The sequence below is a fragment of the Protomyctophum parallelum genome, assembly GCF_964188405.1.
Source record: "Protomyctophum parallelum genome assembly, chromosome: 23".
NCBI lineage: Eukaryota > Metazoa > Chordata > Actinopteri > Myctophiformes > Myctophidae > Protomyctophum > Protomyctophum parallelum.
Genome location: NC_139715.1, coordinates 31182629 through 31207638, shown reverse-complemented (window position 1 = coordinate 31207638; position 25010 = coordinate 31182629). Strand labels below are relative to the sequence as shown.

Sequence of the window (25010 nt, the reverse complement as noted above, 5' to 3'; positions counted from 1 at the left end):
CCACTTTGTCTCAATGGGATAGTTCCAATGTTTGGCTATAGTTCCAATGTGTGGAACTATAGCCCATAATAGGCACCCGCATTGCGGCGAGATCAAAGCGTGTCGCTACTCTCCTACTCTACACTCTGACTTCCACAGTATGTGTGGTCTGGTCCTGGTCTGGTCTGGTCCTGGTCTGGTCCTGGTCTGCCGGGGGGTCTGCGGGAGGTCTGCGGGGTGTCCTCGCGCCATGCTGTGCCCTTCCTTCGTCTCTCCCTCCAGGCTGCGGCGCCTGGCCCGGCCCGGCCCGGCCCACCCTAGGACATCACTCCGAATACTGGGTTGTGTCGGCAGATGCTCGGGCCGATCTCTTCGTAGTCTTTCTTGGTGTGGCACACTTGGTAGAATTCAGGCTGGAGAGAACATAGACATGAACGTCAACGGTATAAAAAGGGCCTCGCAAACGTGAAGAACGTGAGGACCGCAGGCGTCGTTGCCTGCATCAACGACAGCTCTCCTCCAGGTCTGCAGTGAAGAGGGGGCGCAAAAAACGCACGCGTAAAGAAAAAGCTAAACAGAATCCAGGGCTGGTCAGTCGCAGGCGTGTGCACGTAACGAGAAAGCGCAAAAAATACTGAATGGGACCGCACTCACGTAAATACGCTTGCGTTGTCGCACCGCGACTTCTCCTCCACGCAAAAACGCAGGTCTCGTTGAAAATGAACTATAGGCGCGTTATGTCGCTCGTTAGGCAGTGCTTTTCAGTGCTTTTTGCCAGGTGAAACCTGGACTCATTTAGCTCTGGTTGGCTTTGACGACCGACCTAGTCATGATTGGCTTTCCCCCCCGAGTCTGAACCCATACTCTTAAACGCCGGCCTAAGCCAATGAGAGTGCCTCCTAAGACCTGAAACGACGCACCACCGTGGAAGTCCTGACCCAGACTCAGTAAAACTCTATGGTCGCAGCAGCAGTGACAACAACGGCTAATGCTATGAGCTAATGCTAATGCTATGAGCTAACTGGAGCTACGGAACAAAAACAGTGATTGGACCAACAAAAGAATGTCGTAAAACGAACGCAAACAAACACCCGGGAGGTTTTGTCCAGAGAGCGCTTCATGTTAAAATCCCTTTAATATATACAGTATGCATAGGCACTGTTAGGCAGTAGATATTACAAAATTATATAAATAAAAATAATATATAAATATAAATTATTTGAAGTAACCACTTCAAACCTAAATATACAAACACATATGCAGTAAAATTAAACAATAATACACACTATATTTTAAGCAACCACTTCAATATAAAAGCACGCTTAATAAATAAAATAAAAATAAAAATAAAAAGCTAAATCTATGTGGGCGTAACTAGTATAAGGCAAATAAGCTAAATATGTATTTTCTGTTAATCATTGGTATACAAGAAGCACAGCACTACAGATAATCAGTTTTTCCCATTGCTACTGTTCCTGTTTTTGTTTTTTTCTGTTCCTTTTTTCCCCTTTTATTATTTGAATTATTAAGGTGGGCATAATAAGCTTCGGCTTCATCCCAAACCGTCAAACAGTCAAACTGTAATTCTGTAAACCCTCATTCTGAAATGTACTGTACTGTAAATGACTGAGATAAATAAACTAACTAAGAAAATGTTTCAGCTAATGATACGCGTGTCATTCTTGTTTCACCTTTAAGACACCATAGTAGGACAAAGTACAGAAATATTTTATTTAACCTTTATTTAAATCAGTAAAAACACATTGAGAACTCTTTAACCCATTCTGACCGGGCACCCATTTTGGTGTCAGCATCATGTTATGCTTTAGCTATTGAAAAATAGCAGATCTACAAGCTCGTATCGCGCCACCGAGTGGCGCGATACGAGCTTGTAGGTCTGCTATTTTTGAAAGATCGAAGAACGACTGACATTTTTTAGAATCTGATCTCAGGTCAGAATGGGTTCATCAGACCAGTGTGTGTCCAGTGGAAAACCTCGTATGAATCTGATCTCAGGTCAGAATGGGTTCATCAGACCAGTGTGTGTCCGGCGGAAACCTCGTATGAATCTGATCTCAGGTCAGAATGGGTTAAATCAGTAAAAACACATTGAGAACTCTTTTACAAGTGGGAACTGGCCAAGAGGAAGAACTTCCATACGACATGGTCAATGTTACATTTTGGAACAGCACATTCCAAAGCCAAAATGACAGGGCAGAAGGGGTTAGTTTTTGCTACTCACAGTGGACGCCAGCATGGATCCTCCAAACCACACAGCGTATCTCTGCATGTGATGGGTGATGACCTGCACGTCGATGGGCTTGGGCTGAAAACACACCACACAGAACGTTGTTTAAATGACAGACATGACAGACAAATTACAGACAAGAGTGAGACGCTCAGCGTTGGACCTGGGTGTGTGGAGACAGACGGACAGACAGACAGAGCGAGAGAGGGACCTTGAGCGTTGGACCTGGGTGTGTGGAGACAGACGGACAGACAGACAGAGCGAGAGAGGGACGTTCAGCGTTGGACCTGGGTGTGTGGGGACAGACGGACAGACAGAGCGAGAGAGGGACGTTCAGCGTTGGACCTGGGTGTGTGGGGACAGACGGACAGACAGAGCGAGAGAGGGACGTTCAGCGTTGGACCTGGGTGTGTGGGGACAGACGGACAGACAGAGCTAGAGAGAGACGTTCAGCGTTGGACCTGGGTGTGTGGACGAGGCAGCCACCACGGAGCGGTGGTATTTCACTTATTTTATTTCAGGCGCTTGGTTTTGTCGTTTTCAGAATTTTGGGGAGACATTAAAGGTTTTATGACATTCATTTATTTTTGTTTTTGTTTTTTGTTTTAGGTTTTATGACCTCAATTACACCCAAAAAACCTGAACTTTGAACATTCAGTGGATTTTCTGTGGTCTGAAGTTTTCTTTGGGGTTTGGAAGCCTTTTGAGCTACAATGAAAACAGGCAACACAGTGAAAACAGTGACATCTGCTGGCAAATCCCATTGACATATATGGGATTTGCAGGATCTTACATCACAAACTGCCGGCAAATCAGAGCACCTGTTTGAGCCAGAAAACCCCAGATCACAGAAAATCTACTGAATGTTAAAAGTTCATGTTTTTTGGGTGCAATTGAGATTAGAAAACCTAAAAGAAATAAGAACAATTCCAAAACCTTTTTTTTAATGTCACAATCCCTTTAAAAGCCACCCTGCACGGTCAGACGGTCTTATTCATTCAACTTGTAGGTCTGCTATTTTTTCCAATAGCTCAAGTATAACATAACACCTAAAACACCAAAAAAAAGGGGTTCCTGCCCAGAATGGGTTATGTTAATCCATGAGCTCTACATAATAATAATAATAATAATAAAACTTTATTTGTATAGCACCTTTCATGACATGAAATGCAGCTCAAAGTGCTTTACAGAACAATGGAGAAAAAATAAAAGAAAAGCAAGGCAAAGACATTAAAAAACAAGCAGTAATGCAATACAGTGAGGACATGAATAACAAAAAATGAAAGATCAATTAAAAGCAATGTTGTAGAAGTGGGTCTTGAGCTGTGCTTTAAAAATGTCTACAGAGGCTGCCTGTCGAAGGTACAGTGGGAGCTTGTTCCATGCCGTCGGCCCGTAGAAGCAAAAAGCTGCTTCCCCGTATTTTTTAGTTGCCATTTTTTTTAGGCAAAGCGAGCAGGCCAGCAGTGGAAGACCTTAGGGGGCGGTTTGGGACATATTTAGACAGGCAGTCATGTAGGTAGGAAGGTTTGGGACATATTTAGGCAGGCAGTCATGTAGGTAGGAAGGTTTGGGACATATTTAGACAGGCAGTCATGTAGGTAGGAAGGTTTGGGACATATTTAGGCAGGCAGTCATGTAGGTAGGAAGGTTTGGGACATATTTAGGCAGGCAGTCATGTAGGTAGGAAGGTTTGGGACATATTTAGGCAGGCAGTCATGTAGGTAGGAAGGTTTGGGACATATTTAGGCAGGCAGTCAGTAGGGTAGGAAGGTTTGGGACATATTTAGGCAGGCAGTCATGTGGGTAGGGAGGTTTGGGACATATTTAGGCAGGCAGTCATGTAGGTAGGAAGGTTTGGGACATATTTAGGCAGGCAGTCATGTAGGTAGGAAGGTTTGGGACATATTTAGGCAGGCAGTCATGTGGGTAGGAAGGTTTGGGACATATTTAGGCAGGCAGTCATGAGGGTAGGGAGGTTTGGGACATATTTAGGCAGGCAGTCATGTAGGTAGGAAGGTTTGGGACATATTTAGGCAGGCAGTCATGTAGGTAGGAAGGTTTGGGACATATTTAGGCAGGCAGTCATGTGGGTAGGAAGGTTTGGGACATATTTAGGCAGGCAGTCATGTAGGTATGGAGGTTTGGGACATATTTAGGCAGGCAGTCATGTAGGTAGGGAGGTTTGGGACATATTTAGGCAGGCAGTCATGTAGGTAGGAAGGTTTGGGACATATTTAGGCAGGCAGTCATGTAGGTAGGAAGGTTTGGGACATATTTAGGCAGGCAGTCATGTAGGTAGGAAGGTTTGGGACATATTTAGGCAGGCAGTCATGTAGGTAGGAAGGTTTGGGACATATTTAGGCAGGCAGTCATGTAGGTAGGAAGGTTTGGGACATATTTAGGCAGGCAGTCATGTAGGTAGGAAGGTTTGGGACATATTTAGGCAGGCAGTCATGTAGGTAGGAAGGTTTGGGACATATTTAGGCAGGCAGTCATGTAGGTAGGAAGGTTTGGGACATATTTAGGCAGGCAGTCATGTAGGTAGGAAGGTTTGGGACATATTTAGGCAGGCAGTCATGTAGGTAGGAAGGTTTGGGACATATTTAGGCAGGCAGTCATGTAGGTAGGAAGGTTTGGGACATATTTAGGCAGGCAGTCATGTAGGTAGGAAGGTTTGGGACATATTTAGGCAGGCAGTCATGTAGGTAGGAAGGTTTGGGACATATTTAGGCAAGCAGTCATGTAGGTAGGAAGGTTTGGGACATATTTAGGCAGGCAGTCATGTAGGTAGGAAGGTTTGGGACATATTTAGGCAGGCAGTCATGTAGGTAGGAAGGTTTGGGACATATTTAGGCAGGCAGTCATGTAGGTAGGAAGGTTTGGGACATATTTAGGCAGGCAGTCATGTAGGTAGGAAGGTTTGGGACATATTTAGGCAGGCAGTCATGTAGGTAGGAAGGTTTGGGACATATTTAGGCAGGCAGTCATGTAGGTAGGAAGGTTTGGGACATATTTAGGCAGGCAGTCATGTAGGTAGGAAGGTTTGGGACATATTTAGGCAGGCAGTCATGTAGGTAGGAAGGTTTGGGACATATTTAGGCAGGCAGTCATGTAGGTAGGAAGGTTTGGGACATATTTAGGCAGGCAGTCATGTAGGTAGGAAGGTTTGGGACATATTTAGGCAGGCAGTCATGTAGGTAGGGAGGTTTGGGACATATTTAGGCAGGCAGTCATGTAGGTAGGAAGGTTTGGGACATATTTAGACAGGCAGTCATGTAGGTAGGAAGGTTTGGGACATATTTAGGCAGGCAGTCATGTAGGTAGGAAGGTTTGGGACATATTTAGGCAGGCAGTCATGTAGGTAGGAAGGTTTGGGACATATTTAGGCAGGCAGTCATGTAGGTAGGAAGGTTTGGGACATATTTAGGCAGGCAGTCATGTAGGTAGGAAGGTTTGGGACATATTTAGGCAGGCAGTCATGTGGGTAGGAAGGTTTGGGACATATTTAGGCAGGCAGTCATGTAGGTAGGAACGTTTGGGACATATTTAGACAGGCAGTCATGTAGGTAGGAAGGTTTGGGACATATTTAGGCAGGCAGTCATGTAGGTAGGAAGGTTTGGGACATATTTAGACAGGCAGTCATGTAGGTAGGAAGGTTTGGGACATATTTAGGCAGGCAGTCATGTAGGTAGGAAGGTTTGGGACATATTTAGGCAGGCAGTCATGTAGGTAGGAAGGTTTGGGACATATTTAGGCAGGCAGTCATGTAGGTAGGAAGGTTTGGGACATATTTAGGCAGGCAGTCATGTAGGTAGGAAGGTTTGGGACATATTTAGGCAGGCAGTCATGTAGGTAGGAAGGTTTGGGACATATTTAGGCAGGCAGTCATGTAGGTAGGAAGGTTTGGGACATATTTAGGCAGGCAGTCATGTAGGTAGGAAGGTGCGAGACCATACATGCATCTTACCGTTAGCTTATCGTTAGCTCTCTACATGCATCTTACCGTTAGCATGAGCTCTCTACATGCATCTTACCGTTAGCATGAGCTCTCTACATGCATCTTACCGTTAGCATGAGCTCTCTACATGCATCTTACCGTTAGCATGAGCTCTCTACATGCATCTTACCGTTAGCTTACCGTTAGCTTACCGTTAGCTCTCTACATGCATCTTACCGTTAGCTTGCCTCCGCTCAGCTCCTCGCTGAGTTTCAGCCGCCCGTCCACCGTCCTCTTCAGGTCTCTCTGCAGACGGCGACCAAAGTCCCTGAACATGGTGGAGCCTCCGGAGAGCACCACGTTCTGTCAGACACAACGCACACAAACAGCTTTATTTAACATGGTGGAGCCTCCGGAGAGCACCACGTTCTGTCAGACACAACGCACACAAACAAACAGCTTTATTTAACATGGTGGAGCCTCCAGAGAGCACCACGTTCTGTCAGACACAACGCACACAAACAGCTTTATTTAACATGGTGGAGCCTCCGGAGAGCACCACGTTCTGTCAGACACAACGCACACAAACAGCTTTATTTAACATGGTGGAGCCTCCAGAGAGCACCACGTTCTGTCAGACACAACGCACACAAACAAACTGCTTTATTTAACATGGTGGAGCCTCCGGAGAGCACCACGTTCTGTCAGACACAACGCACACAAACAGCTTTATTTAACATGGTGGAGCCTCCAGAGAGCACCACGTTCTGTCAGACACAACGCACACAAACAAACTGCTTTATTTAACATGGTGGAGCCTCCAGAGAGCACCACGTTCTGTCAGACACAACGCAAACAAACAGCTTTATTTAACATGGTGGAGCCTCCGGAGAGCACCACGTTCTGTCAGACACAACGCAAACAAACAGCTTTATTTAACATGGTGGAGCCTCCGGAGAGCACCACGTTCTGTCAGACACAACGCACACAAACAAACAGCTTTATTTAACATGGTGGAGCCTCCGGAGAGCACAACGTTCTGTCAGACACAACGCAAACAAACAGCTTTATTTAACATGGTGGAGCCTCCGGAGAGCACCACGTTCTGTCAGACACAACGCACACAAACAGCTTTATTTAACATGGTGGAGCCTCCGGAGAGCACCACGTTCTGTCAGACACAACGCACACAAACAGCTTTATTTAACATGGTGGAGCCTCCGGAGAGCACCACGTTCTGTCAGACACAACGCACACAAACAGCTTTATTTAACATGGTGGAGCCTCCGGAGAGCACCACGTTCTGTCAGACACAACGCACACAAACAGCTTTATTTAACATGGTGGAGCCTCTGGCGAGCACCACGTTCTGTCAGACACAACGCACACAAACAGCTTTATTTAACATGGTGGAGCCTCCGGAGAGCACCACGTTCTGTCAGACACAACGCAAACAAACAGCTTTATTTAACATGGTGGAGCCTCCGGAGAGCACAACGTTCTGTCAGACACAACGCACACAAACAGCTTTATTTAACATGGTGGAGCCTCCGGAGAGCACCACGTTCTGTCAGACACAACGCACACAAACAGTCAGCTTTATTTAACATGGTGGAGCCTCCAGTCCAGACAGCACCACGTTCTGTCGGACAATGCAAACATTTTAACAACCAGTCAGCTTTGGTAGAAATGGGACTCCTTTTTTTGTTTTTGCACTCCAACTTAACAACTTGAATACAGGGGTTATGTGAAAATAAACTAGATAAAGTGCCCCTCGGCAGAGCAATGTGAGCGGAGCGCGGAGCGAGCGAGGAGCGGAGCGGGGGGATTTTGACGTGAGCGCGGAGCGGGTTTTTAAATGTGTCAGATTGACTTCCGGAGCGAGAACTGTCCTCCGCTCCGAGCCGCTCCGAGCCGCTCAGTGCACATCATGCTCCAAAAAGACCTGAAACGAAGGCCTTAATTAGCCAATTTCAGGAAAACAGCATTTTATTTTTCCCCCGTCATTTCTTTCTGCTGAGCGGAGCGGGCATCTGAGTGTAGCCTCGGAGCGAGCACGGAGCGGGGAGCGCTCCATGCGTAAATGAAGGTGAGCGCTGAGCGAGCGAGGAGCGGCGTGGGGGGAGATGAACGTGAGCGCGGAGCGAGCGTAACAAAAGCCATCGAGAGCGAAGAGCGGAATTATCGGCCGCTCCGCTCCACTCCGCTCACATGCTCTGCCCCTCGGGGCACAGGTCTCCACCAGGCCAGGTCAGGTTGTGGAGTCCTGGTGGCGCTATAGAAGGCCAATGTGAAAAGGGTGCCATTTCTTCTTACGCCTTGGATGGCAATTGGATGATTTGAGGCATTTTGTTCCAAAAATGTGTTTTGTGGTGGCGCTATAACAGGCCAATGTGAAAAGGGTGGGATATATTCCTCAGCCTAGTAGGAAAGCTCACAAAGCTCACAACGCATCACGACACGTTGTTGATCGGCTATTTTCAGCAAGTATAAAATCAGCCATTACATTTCACCTGTAGATTTAGTCGACTAAAATCGTATGATATTTAGTCGACTAAAACTAGACTAACACTAAAACATTCTGGGTGACTAAAATGTGACTAAAACTAAGTGAAAACTATTGAAGAGACTATAATGACAGTGCTAGTAGGTCTTGTATAGCTATAGTTACCTTGTACAGCGGGCGTCTGACATCAATAGGACAGTTCTGGATCACCTCGTCCACCACCTCAGAGATGGGCTGGGTGAAGTCTGGGTTGGCAAACTGGACAAAGGAAAAAACACACAATTATTGTTTAACCCATTCTGACCTGAGATCAGATTCATACGAGGTTTCCACTGGACACACACTGGTCTGATTAACCCATTCTGACCTGAGATCAGATTCATACGAGGTTTCCACTGGACACACACTGGTCTGATTAACCCATTCTGACCTGAGATCAGATTCATACGAGATTTCCACTGGACAGTGGACACACACTGGTCTGATTAACCCATTCTGACCTGAGATCAGATTCTAAAAATGTCAGTCGTTCTTTGATTTTTTTCAAAAATAGCAGACCTACAAGCTCTTAGCGCGCCACTCAGTGGCGCGCTATGAGCTTGTAGATCTGCTATTTTTCAATAGCTAAAGTATAACATGATGCCAACACCAAAATGGGTGCCCGGTCAGAATGGGTTAAGACAGAATATATCATGCTGAGCTGGATCGATAACATCTCTCTCTTCAGGGCAGAGAGAGATGGGTTGGTATGCGTCAATGTTGGTTTTGTTTTGTCATGGATGTTGTTGCTGTTTTTTGTTGTTTTTTTGTGTACTATGTTCCTAACCTAATACAAAAATAATATTATAAAAAAAATTAAAGTAAATGTGATGCACCTCTGGGTGGAAGAAGATCTCTGGTCCCAGGAAGCGCTCGTAGCCCACGTCGATGCTGAACTACCTTCTTACCTCTGGGTGGAAGAAGATCTCTGGTCCCAGGAAGCGCTCGTAGCCCACGTCGATGTGGAACTACCTTCTTACCTCTGGGTGGAAGAAGATCTCAGGTCCCAGGAAGCGCTCGTAGCCCACGTCGATGCTGAACTACCTTCTTACCTCTGGGTGGAAGAAGATCTCTGGTCCCAGGAAGCGCTCGTAGCCCACGTCGATGCTGAACTACCTTCTTACCTCTGGGTGGAAGAAGATCTCTGGTCCCAGGAAGCGCTCGTAGCCCACGTCGATGCTGAACTACCTTCTTACCTCTGGGTGGAAGAAGATCTCTGGTCCCAGGAAGCGCTCGTAGCCCACGTCGATGTGGAACTACCTTCTTACCTCTGGGTGGAAGAAGATCTCTGGTCCCAGGAAGCGCTCGTAGCCCACGTCGATGCAGAACTACCTTCTTACCTCTGGGTGGAAGAAGATCTCTGGTCCCAGGAAGCGCTCGTAGCCCACGTCGATGCTGAACTACCTTCTTACCTCTGGGTGGAAGAAGATCTCTGGTCCCAGGAAGCGCTCGTAGCCCACGTCGATGTGGAACTACCTTCTTACCTCTGGGTGGAAGAAGATCTCTGGTCCCAGGAAGCGCTCGTAGCCCACGTCGATGTGGAACTACCTTCTTACCTCTGGGTGGAAGAAGATCTCTGGTCCCAGGAAGCGCTCGTAGCCCACGTCGATGCTGAACTACCTTCTTACCTCTGGGTGGAAGAAGATCTCTGGTCCCAGGAAGCGCTCGTAGCCCACGTCGATGTGGAACTACCTTCTTACCTCTGGGTGGAAGAAGATCTCAGGTCCCAGGAAGCGCTCGTAGCCCACGTCGATGCTGAACTACCTTCTTACCTCTGGGTGGAAGAAGATCTCAGGTCCCAGGAAGCGCTCGTAGCCCACGTCGATGTGGAACTACCTTCTTACCTCTGGGTGGAAGAAGATCTCAGGTCCCAGGAAGCGCTCGTAGCCCACGTCGATGTGGAACTACCTTCTTACCTCTGGGTGGAAGAAGATCTCTGGTCCCAGGAAGCGCTCGTAGCCCACGTCGATGTGGAACTACCTTCTTACCTCTGGGTGGAAGAAGATCTCTGGTCCCAGGAAGCGCTCGTAGCCCACGTCGATGCTGAACTCCTTCTTGCTGACGGCGTTGACGCCCGTGTACTGTTTGATCCACTTGGAGCCGTCCGTGTCGTACTTGCTGAACTCCTTCACCAGGTCGGGACACACGTAGCTGAAGCGCTCCTGAGAGAGAGAAGAAGAAAAACACAGACGAAGGAAACGCCGCGTTTGTGTCAAGTGTTGATTTCGCTGACAAATAACTGTGAGAAAAAAATATGTTGGTTGACGACTACCTTTTTTTCACTGACAAAGTCGAAATGGAAACTAAATGAAAACTAAGCTATGATGACTAAAACTAAGACAAAATGTCATCGACAAATTAAAAACTAGACACTCTATATACACAAATGCATCTTTGAAGTTCAACATAAAGTCGCATTTTCTTCTCCTAAAGTTTCACTTTTATAATAATGCAAACCGTGTGCATTCTTATTTATCTATTGGGTATATTCATTTGAACAAAGACTACTGGAAAAACACATTAAGGGGAGGTACAGCAACAGATTACAAAATAATCTGATCCTTGATTACAGAAAAATCACCACATCACATAGTAGCTCATTGGTGACGTTGTTGCTTTACTGCACTCTGGTGGCCAGTCTGAGAAATGCATGCACGAGGAACTATGCACTGATTTTTTTTTTTTTTTTTTTTTATGAGGTTTACAGGCAAATTTTGTGCCCATAATTGCCCGTTAACTCCTCTTTCCACAGTGCTAGTGGACAAGAGTCACTTTACACTTGGTTGCATGCTGAACGCGACGCATTGTGAGCTTGTAGATCTGCTATTTTCAGCATAATGTAAAATCAGTCATTACGATGCCATCAAGGCCCGCCAAAATACATTTTAGTCGACTAAACTGACTAAAATATTATGATATTTAGTTTATACTAAAACTAGACTAAACACTAAAAACATTCCAGGTGACTAAAATGTGACTAAAACTAAATGAAAGCTATTCAAGAGACTAAAACTAAAATCTGCTGCCAAAATCAAACACTGTGACTAGACTGGAACTCACGTATGGTTTCTATGGCATAGGGCAGCTCCCGGCAGGATCCGCCGGGAGAATCTATGCGCAGCTGCACGACATGAGACTGATTAATTAGAGCGACATAGAGAGAGAGAGAGAGGAGTATGTGTGTGTATGTGTATGTGTATGTGTGTGTGTGTGTGTACGTGTGTGCGTCAATGTAACAAAGGACGATCAGAAATCAGCAGAGAGTGAGTGACTGTATGCCGGAGTGAAGTGGACTCTTTTTGTTCTCCCTGGAAAAACGTCCGGGTTTCCGAGGCTACACGGTGACTGACCCTTAAGGGCAGCGGTGGCCGAACGGTTTGCGGAGCGGTCTTGATATCGGAAGGTCGCATCCCCAGACCGGCACGTTTAAATTACCACCGCTGAAGTGCCCTTTGAGCAAGGCATTGAACCCCTACTATGAAATGTTCTATGAGCAGGGCCTGGCTGTAAACAAGTTCTTGAGCTTAGTCCAGTTACCCTGCAGGGTAAACATAGTACCTTTCCTTTCCTTACCTTGACCAGCTTGGCGGTCTCCAGGGACTGCTCTGGAGGTATGCCCACCTCTCTCTCCCTCAGCAGCTGCTGGATGAAGTAGGTGATGTCCCGCCCGGCGATGGGGATGTGTTTGATACAGCTGCCGATGACGTAGCCTTCTGCCTGCACGGAACATTAAGTCTTTTAAAACAAAGCTACAGTCAGCTCAAAGAAAGCTACAGTCAGCTCAAAATAGACTGATCAGGGTTATACTAGGGATGGAACCCAGAACCCATTAGGAAGGAACCAGTTCAGAGAGCTGAACTGGCTCCCAGTAGAATCAAAGGTTACAATGGCTAGACTAAACATGGTCCATAAAATTAAATACGGGGAGGTCCCAGAAGTTTTAAGAACATGTTTCAGGCAGGTAAACGAGGTACACAACCAGAGCCAGTATTGCAGATGTGGTGCTCCCTGCTTTTAAAAGTAAAGTGGGCAAAGGCTCATTCATTTATATAGGAGCCACACAGTGGAATAGCCTGGAATCCAGTGTTAAACTGACCTCCAATTTGATGACATTTAAAGGAGAATTCCATACTAAAAGGCTTTCTTACCTTTCCTTGTAGTTGTATTTGTGATGTATTTTAAAGTATTGTTCCGTTCAGTGTGAGCTCAGCGGAAATAAGTCTTTGGACTTTACTGTGTAATCCTTGAATCGCTGATTATAATGTTGTATTATGATTGCTTTTCTAAATAAATCAAATCAAATCAAATCAAAAACAACGACACACACACATCATGTTATTATATTATTATTGGGATTAACACTGATTAAACAAAACTGGCCTTTAGAGCTCAGGCATGCTGGACAGAGTAAAGGTAAGTCTGTCTTCACGGCTATGGCACGGAATCTGTTTAATCAGCGGAAGTTGTTGTTTTTTCATTTATTCACATGGATATCTGCATCAATTAGCCGCATCTAAACCGGCAAAGCATCCGTGTAATTTTAAGATTTTTTTGCGTGGGCTATAAAAAAAAAAAAGAAAACTTGGCAAATATGCTATAATGAATTGCATTTTTATAGAAGCTTTTCCAGGTGCTCAAAGCGCTTTACAACGGTTCATTCATTCATACATTGGGAGGTGAAGCGGCGACCAGTCGACGCCAGCGTCCTCGCTTCCCCACATTCACACACCAATGGTGGCGAGCTCACACCGACCGACTCATTGGAGGCAATGTAGGGTTCAGTGTCTTTGCCCAAGGACACTTCAATGTAGGGTTCAGGTCTTGCCCAAGGACACTTCAATGTAGGGTTCAGTGTCTTGCCCAAGGACACTTCAATGTAGGGTTCAGGTCTTGCCCAAGGACACTTCAATGTAGGGTTCAGTGTCTTGCCCAAGGACACTTCAATGTAGGGTTCAGTGTCTTGCCCAAGGACACTTCAATGTAGGGTTCAGTGTCTTGCCCCAAGGACACTTCAACGTAGGGTTCAGTGTCTTGCCCAAGGACACTTCAATGTAGGGTTCAGTGTCTTGCCCAAGGACACTTCAATGTAGGGTTCAGTGTCTTGCCCAAGGACACTTCCACATGTGGACAGGAGGAAGAGCCGGGATTCGAACCGCCGACCCAGGGATCATTGGACGACCTGCTCTACCTCCTGAGCCACTGCAGCCGCCCACAAACCGCTATGCGGTGCTTACCACTGGGATGACGTGTGTGACGCTATGCGGTGCTTACCACTGGGATGACGTGTGCTATGCGGTGCTTACCACTGGGATGACGTGTGCTATGCGGTGCTTACCACTGGGATGACGTGTGTGACGCTATGCGGTGCTTACCACTGGGATGACGTGTGCTATGCGGTGCTTACCACTGGGATGACGTGTGCTATGCGGTGCTTACCACTGGGATGACGTGTGCTATGCGGTGCTTACCACTGGGATGACGTGTGCTATGCGGTGCTTACCACTGGGATGACGTGTGCTATGCGGTGCTTACCACTGGGATGACGTGTGCTATGCGGTGCTTACCACTGGGATGACGTGTGCTATGCGGTGCTTACCACTGGGATGGCGTGCGCTATGCAGTGCTTACCACTGGGATGACATGCGTGACGCCGTCCCCGCTGTCGATCACCGTGCCCGTCAGCGTCCTCTCGCCCACCTGTCTGGACGTCCACGATGCGGCCAGCGCCAGGACGGCCTGAGGAGGAACGACCACCTGGTTATTAACCCTTTCTGACCTGAGATCAGATTCTAAAAATGTCTTCTATATCAGGACAGTTTTCTGAAAAAGCTGTGTTTCTATGTCAGTCGTTCTTCGATTTTTCAAAAATAGCAGACCTACAAGCTCGTATCGCGCCACTCGGTGGCGCGATATAAGCTTGTAGATCTGCTATTTTTAAATAGCTAAAGCATAACATGATGCTAACACCAAAATGGGTGCCCGTTCAGAATGGGTTATAATCTGTTAAATGTGTAGGCATGCAACGATTCACTCAACTCACAATACGATTCATATCACGTTATATCACACACCATATTTCACTAGCCCCCCCTAAAAAAAGTAATAATAATGAAGAATTGTCGGGATTAATATCGATATACCGTAAATGTGATGACGTTGCAATGGTTGAGACTTGCAGCTTACCTGAACAGCGATGTATAAACCTGGCACGTTGAAGGGTTAGGGTTAGGGTCAGCTTACCTGAACAGCGATGTATAAACCTGGCACGTTGAAGGGTTAGGGTTAGGGTCAGCTTACCTGAACAGCGATGTATAAACCTGGCACGTTGAAGGGTTAGGGTTAGGGTCAGCTTACCTGAACAGCGATGTATAAACCTGGCACGTTGAAGGGTTAGGGTTAGGGTCAGCTTACCTGAACAGCGATATATAAACCTGGCACGTTGAAGGGTTAGGGTTAGGGTCAGCTTACCTGAACAGCGATGTATAAACCTGGCACGTTGAAGGGTTAGGGTTAGGGTCAGCTTACCTGAACAGCGATGTATAAACCTGGCCCGTTGAAGGGTTAGGGTTAGGGTCAGCTTACCTGAACAGCGATGTATAAACCTGGCCCGTTGAAGGGTTAGGGTTAGGGTCAGCTTACCTGAACAGCGATGTATAAACCTGGCCCGTTGAAGGGTTAGGGTTAGGGTCAGCTTACCTGAACAGCGATGTATAGACCTGGCACGTTGAAGGACTCGAACATGATCTCTGCTGTGTACTCTCTGTTCTCTGGTGTGTTGAGTGGAGGTTCTGTCTGGAGACACAAACAAGACCCGTGAACACAAGACCCAGGTTCTGTCTGGAGACACAAACTAGACCCGTGAACATGCTGCCCACAGTGGAGGTAAAACCCTGAACGAGCAGGCATGCAGACGCACGCACGCGCATGCCGTGTGGACAGGACTTCCCTACAGACAGTAGCCTGGCCCAGCCAGCGTGCTTTCTGTCTGTCTAGAGGGGGGCCGGCGTGCTTTCTGTCTGGTCTAGAGGGGGGCCGGTGTGCTTTCTGTCTGGTCTAGAGGGGGGCCGGCGTGCTTTCTGTCTGGTCTAGAGGGGGGCCGGCGTGCTTTCTGTCTGGTCTAGAGGGGGGCCGGCGTGCATGGAGCAAGCGCTGGAGAAACATTGGTTCAAAGCCCCCCTCCCTCACCGCTAATACAAGCTAAGACAAGTGGCCGAAATTAGTTTTCTTAGACGGGTGGCTGGCATCTCCCTTAGAGTAGAGTCGCTGCTTCTTCGCCTGGAAAGGAGCGAGCTTAGGTGGTTCTGGCATCTGGTTAGGATGCCTCTCGGGCCGTCTCCCTAGGGAGGTCCTCGAGGCACGTCCCACTGGGAGGAGACCCCCGGGGGCAGACCAAGGATCACGTCACACTGGGAGAAGACCCCGGGGCAGACCAAGGCGCAGTTGGAGGAAACACATCGACTCACTGGCCTTGGAACCTCCCAGGATCCCCCCCAGGAGGAAGTCACTAATGTTGCTCTGGAGAGGGAAGTCTGGAGCTCTCTGGTGGAGCTGTTGCCCCGTGACTCGACTGCAGCTTAACCCTTGGCCTACAATTCACGGAAAAAACGGAATTAATCGAAAAATCTAAACCTCCCGTTAACGGAAAAAACGGAATGACAATCAATATCAGTTATCACGGGGTCAAAAGAGCAAAAATTAATATTTTTCGCTAATATCACTAATGTTGGATGTAATTTACCAAAAAACGGCCGAAATCCGCGTGATCGTGCGCTATCGTGCACGCGCGCCGTCTCCATGTGCGTCGCTGTAAAAAATGTGATATTTTGCGATCTTTTGGGGTTGATTTGAGGTTCATTTGACTTAGTTATGAAAAATATAGCATTAGCTTAGCAATCCGGACCAGCCAAGCTATTGACTAGGGTCAAAATACTACAGGATGTTGTTGATCGTTCAACCGGAAGTGACTTAGGAAGATCCGTCTATTTTAGCCAAAATCAGCATGATGGTGCTTTCCCGCCATCTGGTGGCGAATCGAGAGAATACATTTGCAATGAATGAAGAAAAAAAAACATCTCTTCAATCCACCAGATCTTTCTTGTATGTTAAAACGATGAATTAAAAATATGCCAATTTGTTACCCAAACAAAAAAATTGGGACTGGCATTCCAAGGGATAAAGGGACACTTCACCCTTTTTGCAAAGAAATATATGTTAATGACGTTTAGAAGCTTTAGAACACTTTCCATGTTACATGTTGTTTCAGTAAGACAGCTCTCCCCCCTATCCACAAGGAGGAGCAGTGCCCCAAAGAATGGTGGGAATTGTAGTCCAGGAAGGTAGTGAGACCAGTGTCCATGACATCAGAGACACTGTGCTCACTGCTATTATCTAGAATATCTAAAACCACATATTACACACATAAAGACCCCCAGGAAAGTGTTCTAAAGCTTCTAAACGTCATTAACATATATTTGTTTGCAAAAAAAGGGTGAAGTGTCCCTTTAACGGTTGAAGATGGATGGATGGACACGTGTGCCATATTTGGAATAAAAACGGCGTTTAGCCTGCCTTACCAAGAGGAAGTAATGGTCTTCAGGTTCTGCCCGCAGATACTTGAAGATGACTTGCTCCATAAACCTCTCCATCAGATCCCAGTCCTCCACGATGCCATGACGGATGGGCCACTGGAAGAGAGGAGAGAGGAGAGGAACATAGATTAGTGTTTTAGTAAAGCGCAGCTCAATCTGAAAACCAATCTGAGTATTGAGAGATCACTCAATACGAAATTGTCAGTATACTTAGTCTCAGTTTTGGTCATCGTAGCTTAGTTTTTATTTAGTTTCAATTTAGTTTTCGTCAGTGGAAAAAGGTAGTCGACAAAAACATTCTTTGTCTTAAGTTTTAGTAGACGAAATCAACACTGATGAGGTGGTGTCAGTCAGATGTGTGTGTGTGTGCGTGTGTGTGTGCGTGTGTGTGTGTCTACCTTTGTTGCATAGGAGGGTTTGTCGATGGCCTCGTCCCCGATGAAGAAGTCCAGGTCGTCCACTCCTTTCATCAGCCTCCGCTGGGCCTGGTCGCCCACCTTGGCGGACTCTTTGATTGCAATACCTGAAGAACACCAGAACAAAAGGTGAGTCTACCAACAATACCTGAAGAACACCAGAACAAGAGACTACCAATGCGCCTCAAGCCTGAAACGGCTGGTCCGGTGCATCACAGGAACACGGACACTTAACCCATTTTGGGTGGGAACCCCTTTTAGGATTTTCGGTGGTGAGGTGACCACCGCTCCGGTGGTGAGCTGACCACCGGAGCTGAAATAACGTTGTGCGGTGGCGAGTACAAACAGAGAGAAGGGCTGGAGCGGTGGCGGTGGTTTGCTCTTCACCGCGGCTAGTGACGTCATGTTGTAGTTCGGTGGTCACCTCACCACCGAAAATCCAGACTTTGTATGAGCCTTAAGGCCACTGTACGCTTTGCTCTCTCGTTCACTTAGCTGGCAGAAAGAATGCCTGGTATCTGCTGATTCAGGGGCGCTCGCTGTGGTTTTGAGCTGATGGATATACTACGCGCTTCATTTCTGACTTCTCATCTGCCTCTCGTTCCAAATATGAACGCTTTGGAATATTTAGCGATATAATGGAAACGAGAGCAAGGTAAGCTAGCAAAAATATTTCTCCGTTTTTTTCCCGGATTGTTTCCGGGCGAGGGTAAGGAGGGGGGGGGGGGGGGGTGGGGGGTTCAGAGTAAAAGCAGCCATGTTTTCCCGGCACCCCAGAGCTCTTATTTTGAAGGAATCCCGGGACTGATTGTGTTAATGCAGGAGGAGGAGAGGACAGTGGAGTAGACCAGTGTTTCGCAACCTATGTACCGCGGCACTTTACTGTGCCTTTGAAATCTCCAGGTGTGCCTCGAGATTTTGACCGAAAGTAAAACTAGCCCTCCCCCGAAAGCGATAGCTAGGCGTCCTATTGTTGCGTCGTTGTTGTTGTCACACGTCTAAATAGACGTCCGAAAACAACATGACGACGGAACAATAGACTCTTAACGACCATCGGCCATAGAAATGTTAATCGCCTGGCAACAGCAGCAACAACGGCGGCTACTAACGCAACGCCTACAAAGAAAGCCCCTTCCAGACTGTACCGCGATGATTACATGAAGTTTGGCTTCACGTTTACTGGGGATAAAACGTACCCGATTCCGCTGTGTATAGTTTGTGGATTCAAGCTTGCATACAGCGGCATGGTTCCGAGTAAACTGAAGCGCCACCTTGATACCATGCATGATGAACTCGCTACGAAGGACAAACACTTTTTCGTGAGCTTGATAGAAAAAAAGGAGAAAGACACAACGAAGCAGGCAAGTCTCTTGATACGCAGTACTACTAAGACTTCTGAAAAAGGTCTGGAATTAAGCTACTAAATCGCAGAGATGTTGGCACAGTTAAAAATGCCACATACATTGGCAGAAACAGTAATAGCCAGAGCATTCAAACTCGCGGGGGGTGTGGGCTTGGTGCCACCAGATGCTGCAAAGGAATTAGCAAGAACTTGTCAAAAATATTTACTTTTCTTTTTATCAATTACTTTTTACGATTTTCTTTGTACAAAAGTGCTCAAGTTTAAGACCATTGTATTGTGGCAAAATATTTTTGTTCTTGTTTTTACAACTCCTTTTTTTATTTAGAAGTATTACTTTGCATTGACAAATTGAACATGTGTGTGCTACATTTTGTATGAGTTTTCAAAAATAAATTGGTGAAACTGAGGCACTGTCTCTGTCCTTTTCTTTCTCTTTAAAGTTATTTGACGAGTGCTGTCATGTGTGTTTTTAAAAGTATATTGGGTTCATATATATATATATATATATATATATATATATACACATACACCGGTATATATACAGTATATACACACACCATATATCTAGGTGTGCCCCGAGATTTTTAGGCTATGAAAAGTGTGCCCCGGGACAAAAAAGGTTGAGAGACACTGGAGTAGACGGACATTTGAAGCCTTTAGTATACAGAAAGTATTATTATATTATTATTAGTAGTATTATTATACTCACATGATGGAATAATAAATTGTGGTTCCGTGTTTCCTGCATATCCAATCTTGGTGTACCTACAGGGACAAAATGTGAATTCTTCAGTTAAGCTCGTGAAGGATAAAGTGATGCAAATTGTACGTTTTTTTTTACCCATTTTGGGCGGGAACCCCTTTTGGTGTTTAACCCATTCTGACCGGGCACCCATTTTGGTGTCGGCATCATGTTATGCTTTAGCTATTGAAAAATAGCAGATCTACAAGCTCATAGCGCGCCACCGAGTGGCGCGATTACGAGCTTGTAGGTCTGCTATTTTTTGAAAAATCGAAGAACGACTGACATTTTTAGAATCTGATCTCAGGTCAGAATGGGTTAATCAGACCCAGTGTTTGTCCGGCGGAAACCTCGTATGAATCTGATCTCAGGTCAGAATGGGTTAAAGCATTATGTTACACTTTTGCTATTGAAAAATAGCAGATCTACAAGCTCATAGCGCGCTACCGAGTGTCGCGCTACGAGCTTGTAGGTCTGCAGCGAACATTTTTTAACTAAAATATTTGCTTTTGGGGGGTCCCTGGAACTACATATTTTCAGATGGGGGTCCGTGGCCCAATAGAGATAATTCTGGGGGTCCTCGACATGAAAAAGGTTGAGCACCACTGACATAGAAACATAGGTTTTTCAGAAAGATGTTAGGATTAGAAGCCTTTTTTTATCAAACTCCAACCAAAATTGGTAAAGCTCGTGAAGGCTAAAGTGATGCAATTTTTTTAAAGTGACTTGTTCTGACAGAGTCTTCTGCTGGCATCGATAATAGATCCCAATTCAATTCAAAGGAGCTTTTCTTTTCCAGTTTTTTGTCTTTTTCTTGCACTATAGATGTTTGTTTATGTCCTGTGTATGTAAGACTGAGAGTGAACACTATAGATGTTTGTTTATGTCCTGTGTATGTAAGACTGAGAGTGAACACTATAGATGTTTGTTTATGTCCTGTGTATGTAAGACTGAGAGTGAACACTATAGATGTTTGTTTATGTCCTGTGTATGTAAGACTGAGAGTGAACACTATAGATGTTTGTTTATGTCCTGTGTATGTAAGACTGAGAGTGAACACTATAGATGTTTGTTTATGTCCTGTGTATGTAAGACTGAGAGTGAACACTATAGATGTTGTTTATGTCCTGTGTATGTAAGACTGAGAGTGAACACTATAGATGTTGTTTATGTCCTGTGTATGTAAGACTGAGAGTGAACACTATAGATGTTTGTTTATGTCCTGTGTGTGTAAGACTGAGAGTGAACACTATAGATGTTTGTTTATGTCCTGTGTATGTAAGACTGAGAGTGAACACTATAGATGTTTGTTTATGTCCTGTGTATGTAAGACTGAGAGTGAACACTATAGATGTTTGTTTATGTCCTGTGTATGTAAGACTGAGAGTGAACACTATAGATGTTTGTTTATGTCCTGTGTATGTAAGACTGAGAGTGAACACTATAGATGTTTGTTTATGTCCTGTGTATGTAAGACTGAGAGTGAACACTATAGATGTTTGTTTATGTCCTGTGTATGTTAGACTGAGAGTGAACACTATAGATGTTTGTTTATGTCCTGTGTATGTAAGACTGAGAGTGAACACTATAGATGTTTGTTTATGTCCTGTGTATGTAAGACTGAGAGTGAACACTATAGATGTTTGTTTATGTCCTGTGTATGTAAGACTGAGAGTGAACACTATAGATGTTTGTTTATGTCCTGTGTATGTAAGACTGAGAGTGAACACTATAGATGTTGTTTATGTCCTGTGTATGTAAGACTGAGAGTGAACACTATAGATGTTGTTTATGTCCTGTGTATGTAAGACTGAGAGTGAACACTATAGATGTTTGTTTATGTCCTGTGTGTGTAAGACTGAGAGTGAACACTATAGATGTTTGTTTATGTCCTGTGTATGTAAGACTGAGAGTGAACACTATAGATGTTTGTTTATGTCCTGTGTATGTAAGACTGAGAGTGAACACTATAGATGTTTGTTTATGTCCTGTGTATGTAAGACTGAGAGTGAACACTATAGATGTTTGTTTATGTCCTGTGTATGTAAGACTGAGAGTGAACACTATAGATGTTTGTTTATGTCCTGTGTATGTAAGACTGAGAGTGAACACTATAGATGTTTGTTTATGTCCTGTGTATGTTAGACTGAGAGTGAACACTATAGATGTTTGTTTATGTCCTGTGTATGTAAGACTGAGAGTGAACACTATAGATGTTTGTTTATGTCCTGTGTATGTAAGACTGCGAGTGAACACTATAGATGTTTGTATATGTCCTGTGTATGTAAGACTGAGAGTGAGTGAACACTGTATAGATGTTTGTTTATGTCCTGTGTATGTAAGACTGAGAGTGAACACTATAGATGTTTGTTTATGTCCTGTGTATGTAAGACTGAGAGTGAACACTATAGATGTTTGTTTATGTCCTGTGTATGTAAGACTGAAGGTCATTACACACTGGCGAATTAGCGACGCGATGCGAATAAGCGATCTGAAAATGCGAAATATTGCATGTTGCAGTTCGCCTGCGAATCTCTGCAAAATACGACACCAGAGCGAACAAATAAAAGCGACTTCAATTGTTTTTTTTTAAATGCGAATTATTCGCACGAATATATCGCGTCGCCAATTCGCCAGTGTGTAATGACCTTGAGAGTGAACACTATAGATTAGGGATGCACCGAAAGGGAAATTCTTGGCCGAAACCGAATACCGAATATAGGAAACAGTTGGCCGAAAACCGAATACCGAATAGCCGAATACATATTTGTTGTAAAGCTACCTGATTATGGCAAAAGACATGATTATGGCAAAACCTAACTTAAATAATAAACACTTATGGGTCCATTAAAAAAACATCTCATCACATTTTAATCGCATATCAATAGGCCTATTTGACCTGAGCAGTGAGCTTTTTTTCCTACATAAGCATAGGCAATAAAACAAGTAGTAATAATAATAGTGATAATATTATTTACATAAAGCTTCTCTGAGTAGGCTACTTAGACACTTTTCAAGGAGAACATGAGAAAACAAATAAAAACAACTTTATTAGAGAAAAACTAAGACTATGGAATAAAATAAATTAAAGTGGAATGAGATAGCAATATTCCAGAGGTGAGTTTGAATTTATAGGTGGTGGCATGTCTCTGAGTTTTGGGAAGTGCATTATAGTTGTGGACAGTGAAACACTGACCATTAAACATGGGCAGACGCAACGATACAGTATCATTCATTGTTAAAGCTCCAAATGATATTCCCATTCGTCTTTGTGTCTGCCCGTGTAAACGCAGCAGCGAGTGTGAAGTGTTAAAACTAACGTTAGCTCCCATGCTAGCTATAGCTTCCCTCGTCAACAGAACAACACCCGTCCACAGATCGGGTGGAAGAGCTGCTGATATCACGTTGCTTGTGCCCGTGGATGGGAAATAAGATTTAAAAGGCTATGGAAGCGTGGATGAAAGCATTGTATGCAATAAAGTTGTGTCGGATCTGCCTGTGCATTGAAGCATTCCGTGACTGCTGCGACGTGTGTTGTGTTGTGAGTCTGACTGCTGGCTGCTGCCTGTGCTGAGCTGATGCATAGTTAATGAGCGTCATAAGCATGCGCCCTTCCTGCGCTGAAAGTAGCAGATCTACAAGCTATCTACCCGTCGCAATGCACAGCGCGTTGGGCTTGTACATCTTTGTTTTTCCCGCAGTTTAGTTCGATTCACAACTTTAGGACCACTACTACTATTCGGTGATATTTTTCGGCTTATTTGAGCCGAAACCGAATAGGCAGAAAATACATTTTTAGCCATTTTCGGCCGAATATTTTCGGTTGCCGAATTTTCGGTGCATCCCTACTATAGATGTTTGTTTATGTCCTGTGTATGTAAGACTGAGAGTGCTCTGAGCAAAATCATTTTCATTGTATTTATACTCTATGTATTGTGTATTTATACTCTGTATCTGTACACATGACAAATAAACCTGAACCTGAACCTTTATTGGCATTAGAAAACATAGGTTTACATTGCCATAGCAATGTGTCAAAAGAAATACAAGAAAAACAGTTGAAAATGGGTAAAGTATATACAGTTGGAGAGTAAACAGAGCTATGTCACATTGTATCGTTATATACATGTATGTTATACAGCATGGGTTCCCAAAGTGGGGTCCGGGGACCCCTAGGGGTCCTTGAGGGAGTTCCAGGGGGTCCCCAACTAAATGATAGTTTGTAACCAAATGGACCCTTATGGGTCTGGAACTCAAGAGTGTAGAAATGGAACCAAACGCGCCCTAAACGGGGGTCCGTCCGTAGACTAATGTATGTCAAACTGGGGGTCCTTGAAATTAAACGGGTTGAGAATCACTGCTAGAGCCGTAACAATCTTCCCTTATGGGGGTCCCTGGCATATCGTTTCAAATCAGCTAATTAGTGTCAATTTGGGGGTCCTTAAACCCCATTATTAACAGTTTGCAGAATGACAGTACATGTCAAACACAACTCAATACAAAGACTGTTAACTGTGAGGAGTGGACGACCCAATAAAGCATTACACTCGTTGACAAGAGGGTCCACCCTGTTCAATTCATCAAAGATAGGAGGAAGTTTGGGAACCACTTCCTTAGGGACTCACTCACTGTCACACAACAACTCTGCTAATAATAATAATAATAATAATAATAACTATCTATTCCTACAGAGATTAGGCACACAGACAGACAACACAATTAAGTTGCACTGCGCGAGTTCATTTTCCAAACATGCGTTAAATTTAAAAACTACGAGTGAACCCATTTAATTAAAAACAACCCCATTAAAGGAGTGTTGTTAGCTTAGCACACAGGCTACATACATACAGTACTATACTGTACATAACATACATTGCTAGACAGGGCGTTAACTCTCTGTTTGACAGCCGCCTGTGTGTGTGTGTGTGTGTGTGTGTGTGTGTGTGTGTGTGTGTGTGTGTGTGTGTGTGTGTGTGTGGTCAATGATGAATAATGCCGACGTGCTAACATGCTAATGCTAATGGTCACTTATCTACTATTCTTACCCCGTGCCGCAGTCAACCACGCAAGCCGGCAAGCGACCAGCCATGCCTTCTTAATTATTATTGTTCTTATAATAATTCCTCTGCTTGGACAGAAAGAATAACTCCGTTTCTTTGAAGCAGAGCTCCTGTTTTTAAAGTGCTAA

The 25010-nt window shown here is 45.0% G+C and overlaps 1 protein-coding gene across 1 annotated transcript; it reads right to left on the bottom strand.

Moving 5' to 3' along the window:
- Positions 1-25010, bottom strand: LOC310854046 (actin-related protein 3). The gene is made up of 13 exons (XM_083758524.1): positions 24868-25010; positions 19790-19845; positions 17700-17824; positions 17287-17397; positions 15430-15505; positions 15068-15087; positions 14342-14449; positions 12287-12430; positions 10702-10875; positions 8840-8932; positions 6406-6531; positions 2222-2305; positions 1-392 (listed from the first exon to the last, which is right to left on the bottom strand). Exons 1-13 carry the CDS (start codon positions 24909-24911, stop codon positions 297-299), a joined length of 1257 nt encoding a protein of 418 aa, XP_083614650.1. The 5' UTR covers positions 24912-25010; the 3' UTR covers positions 1-296.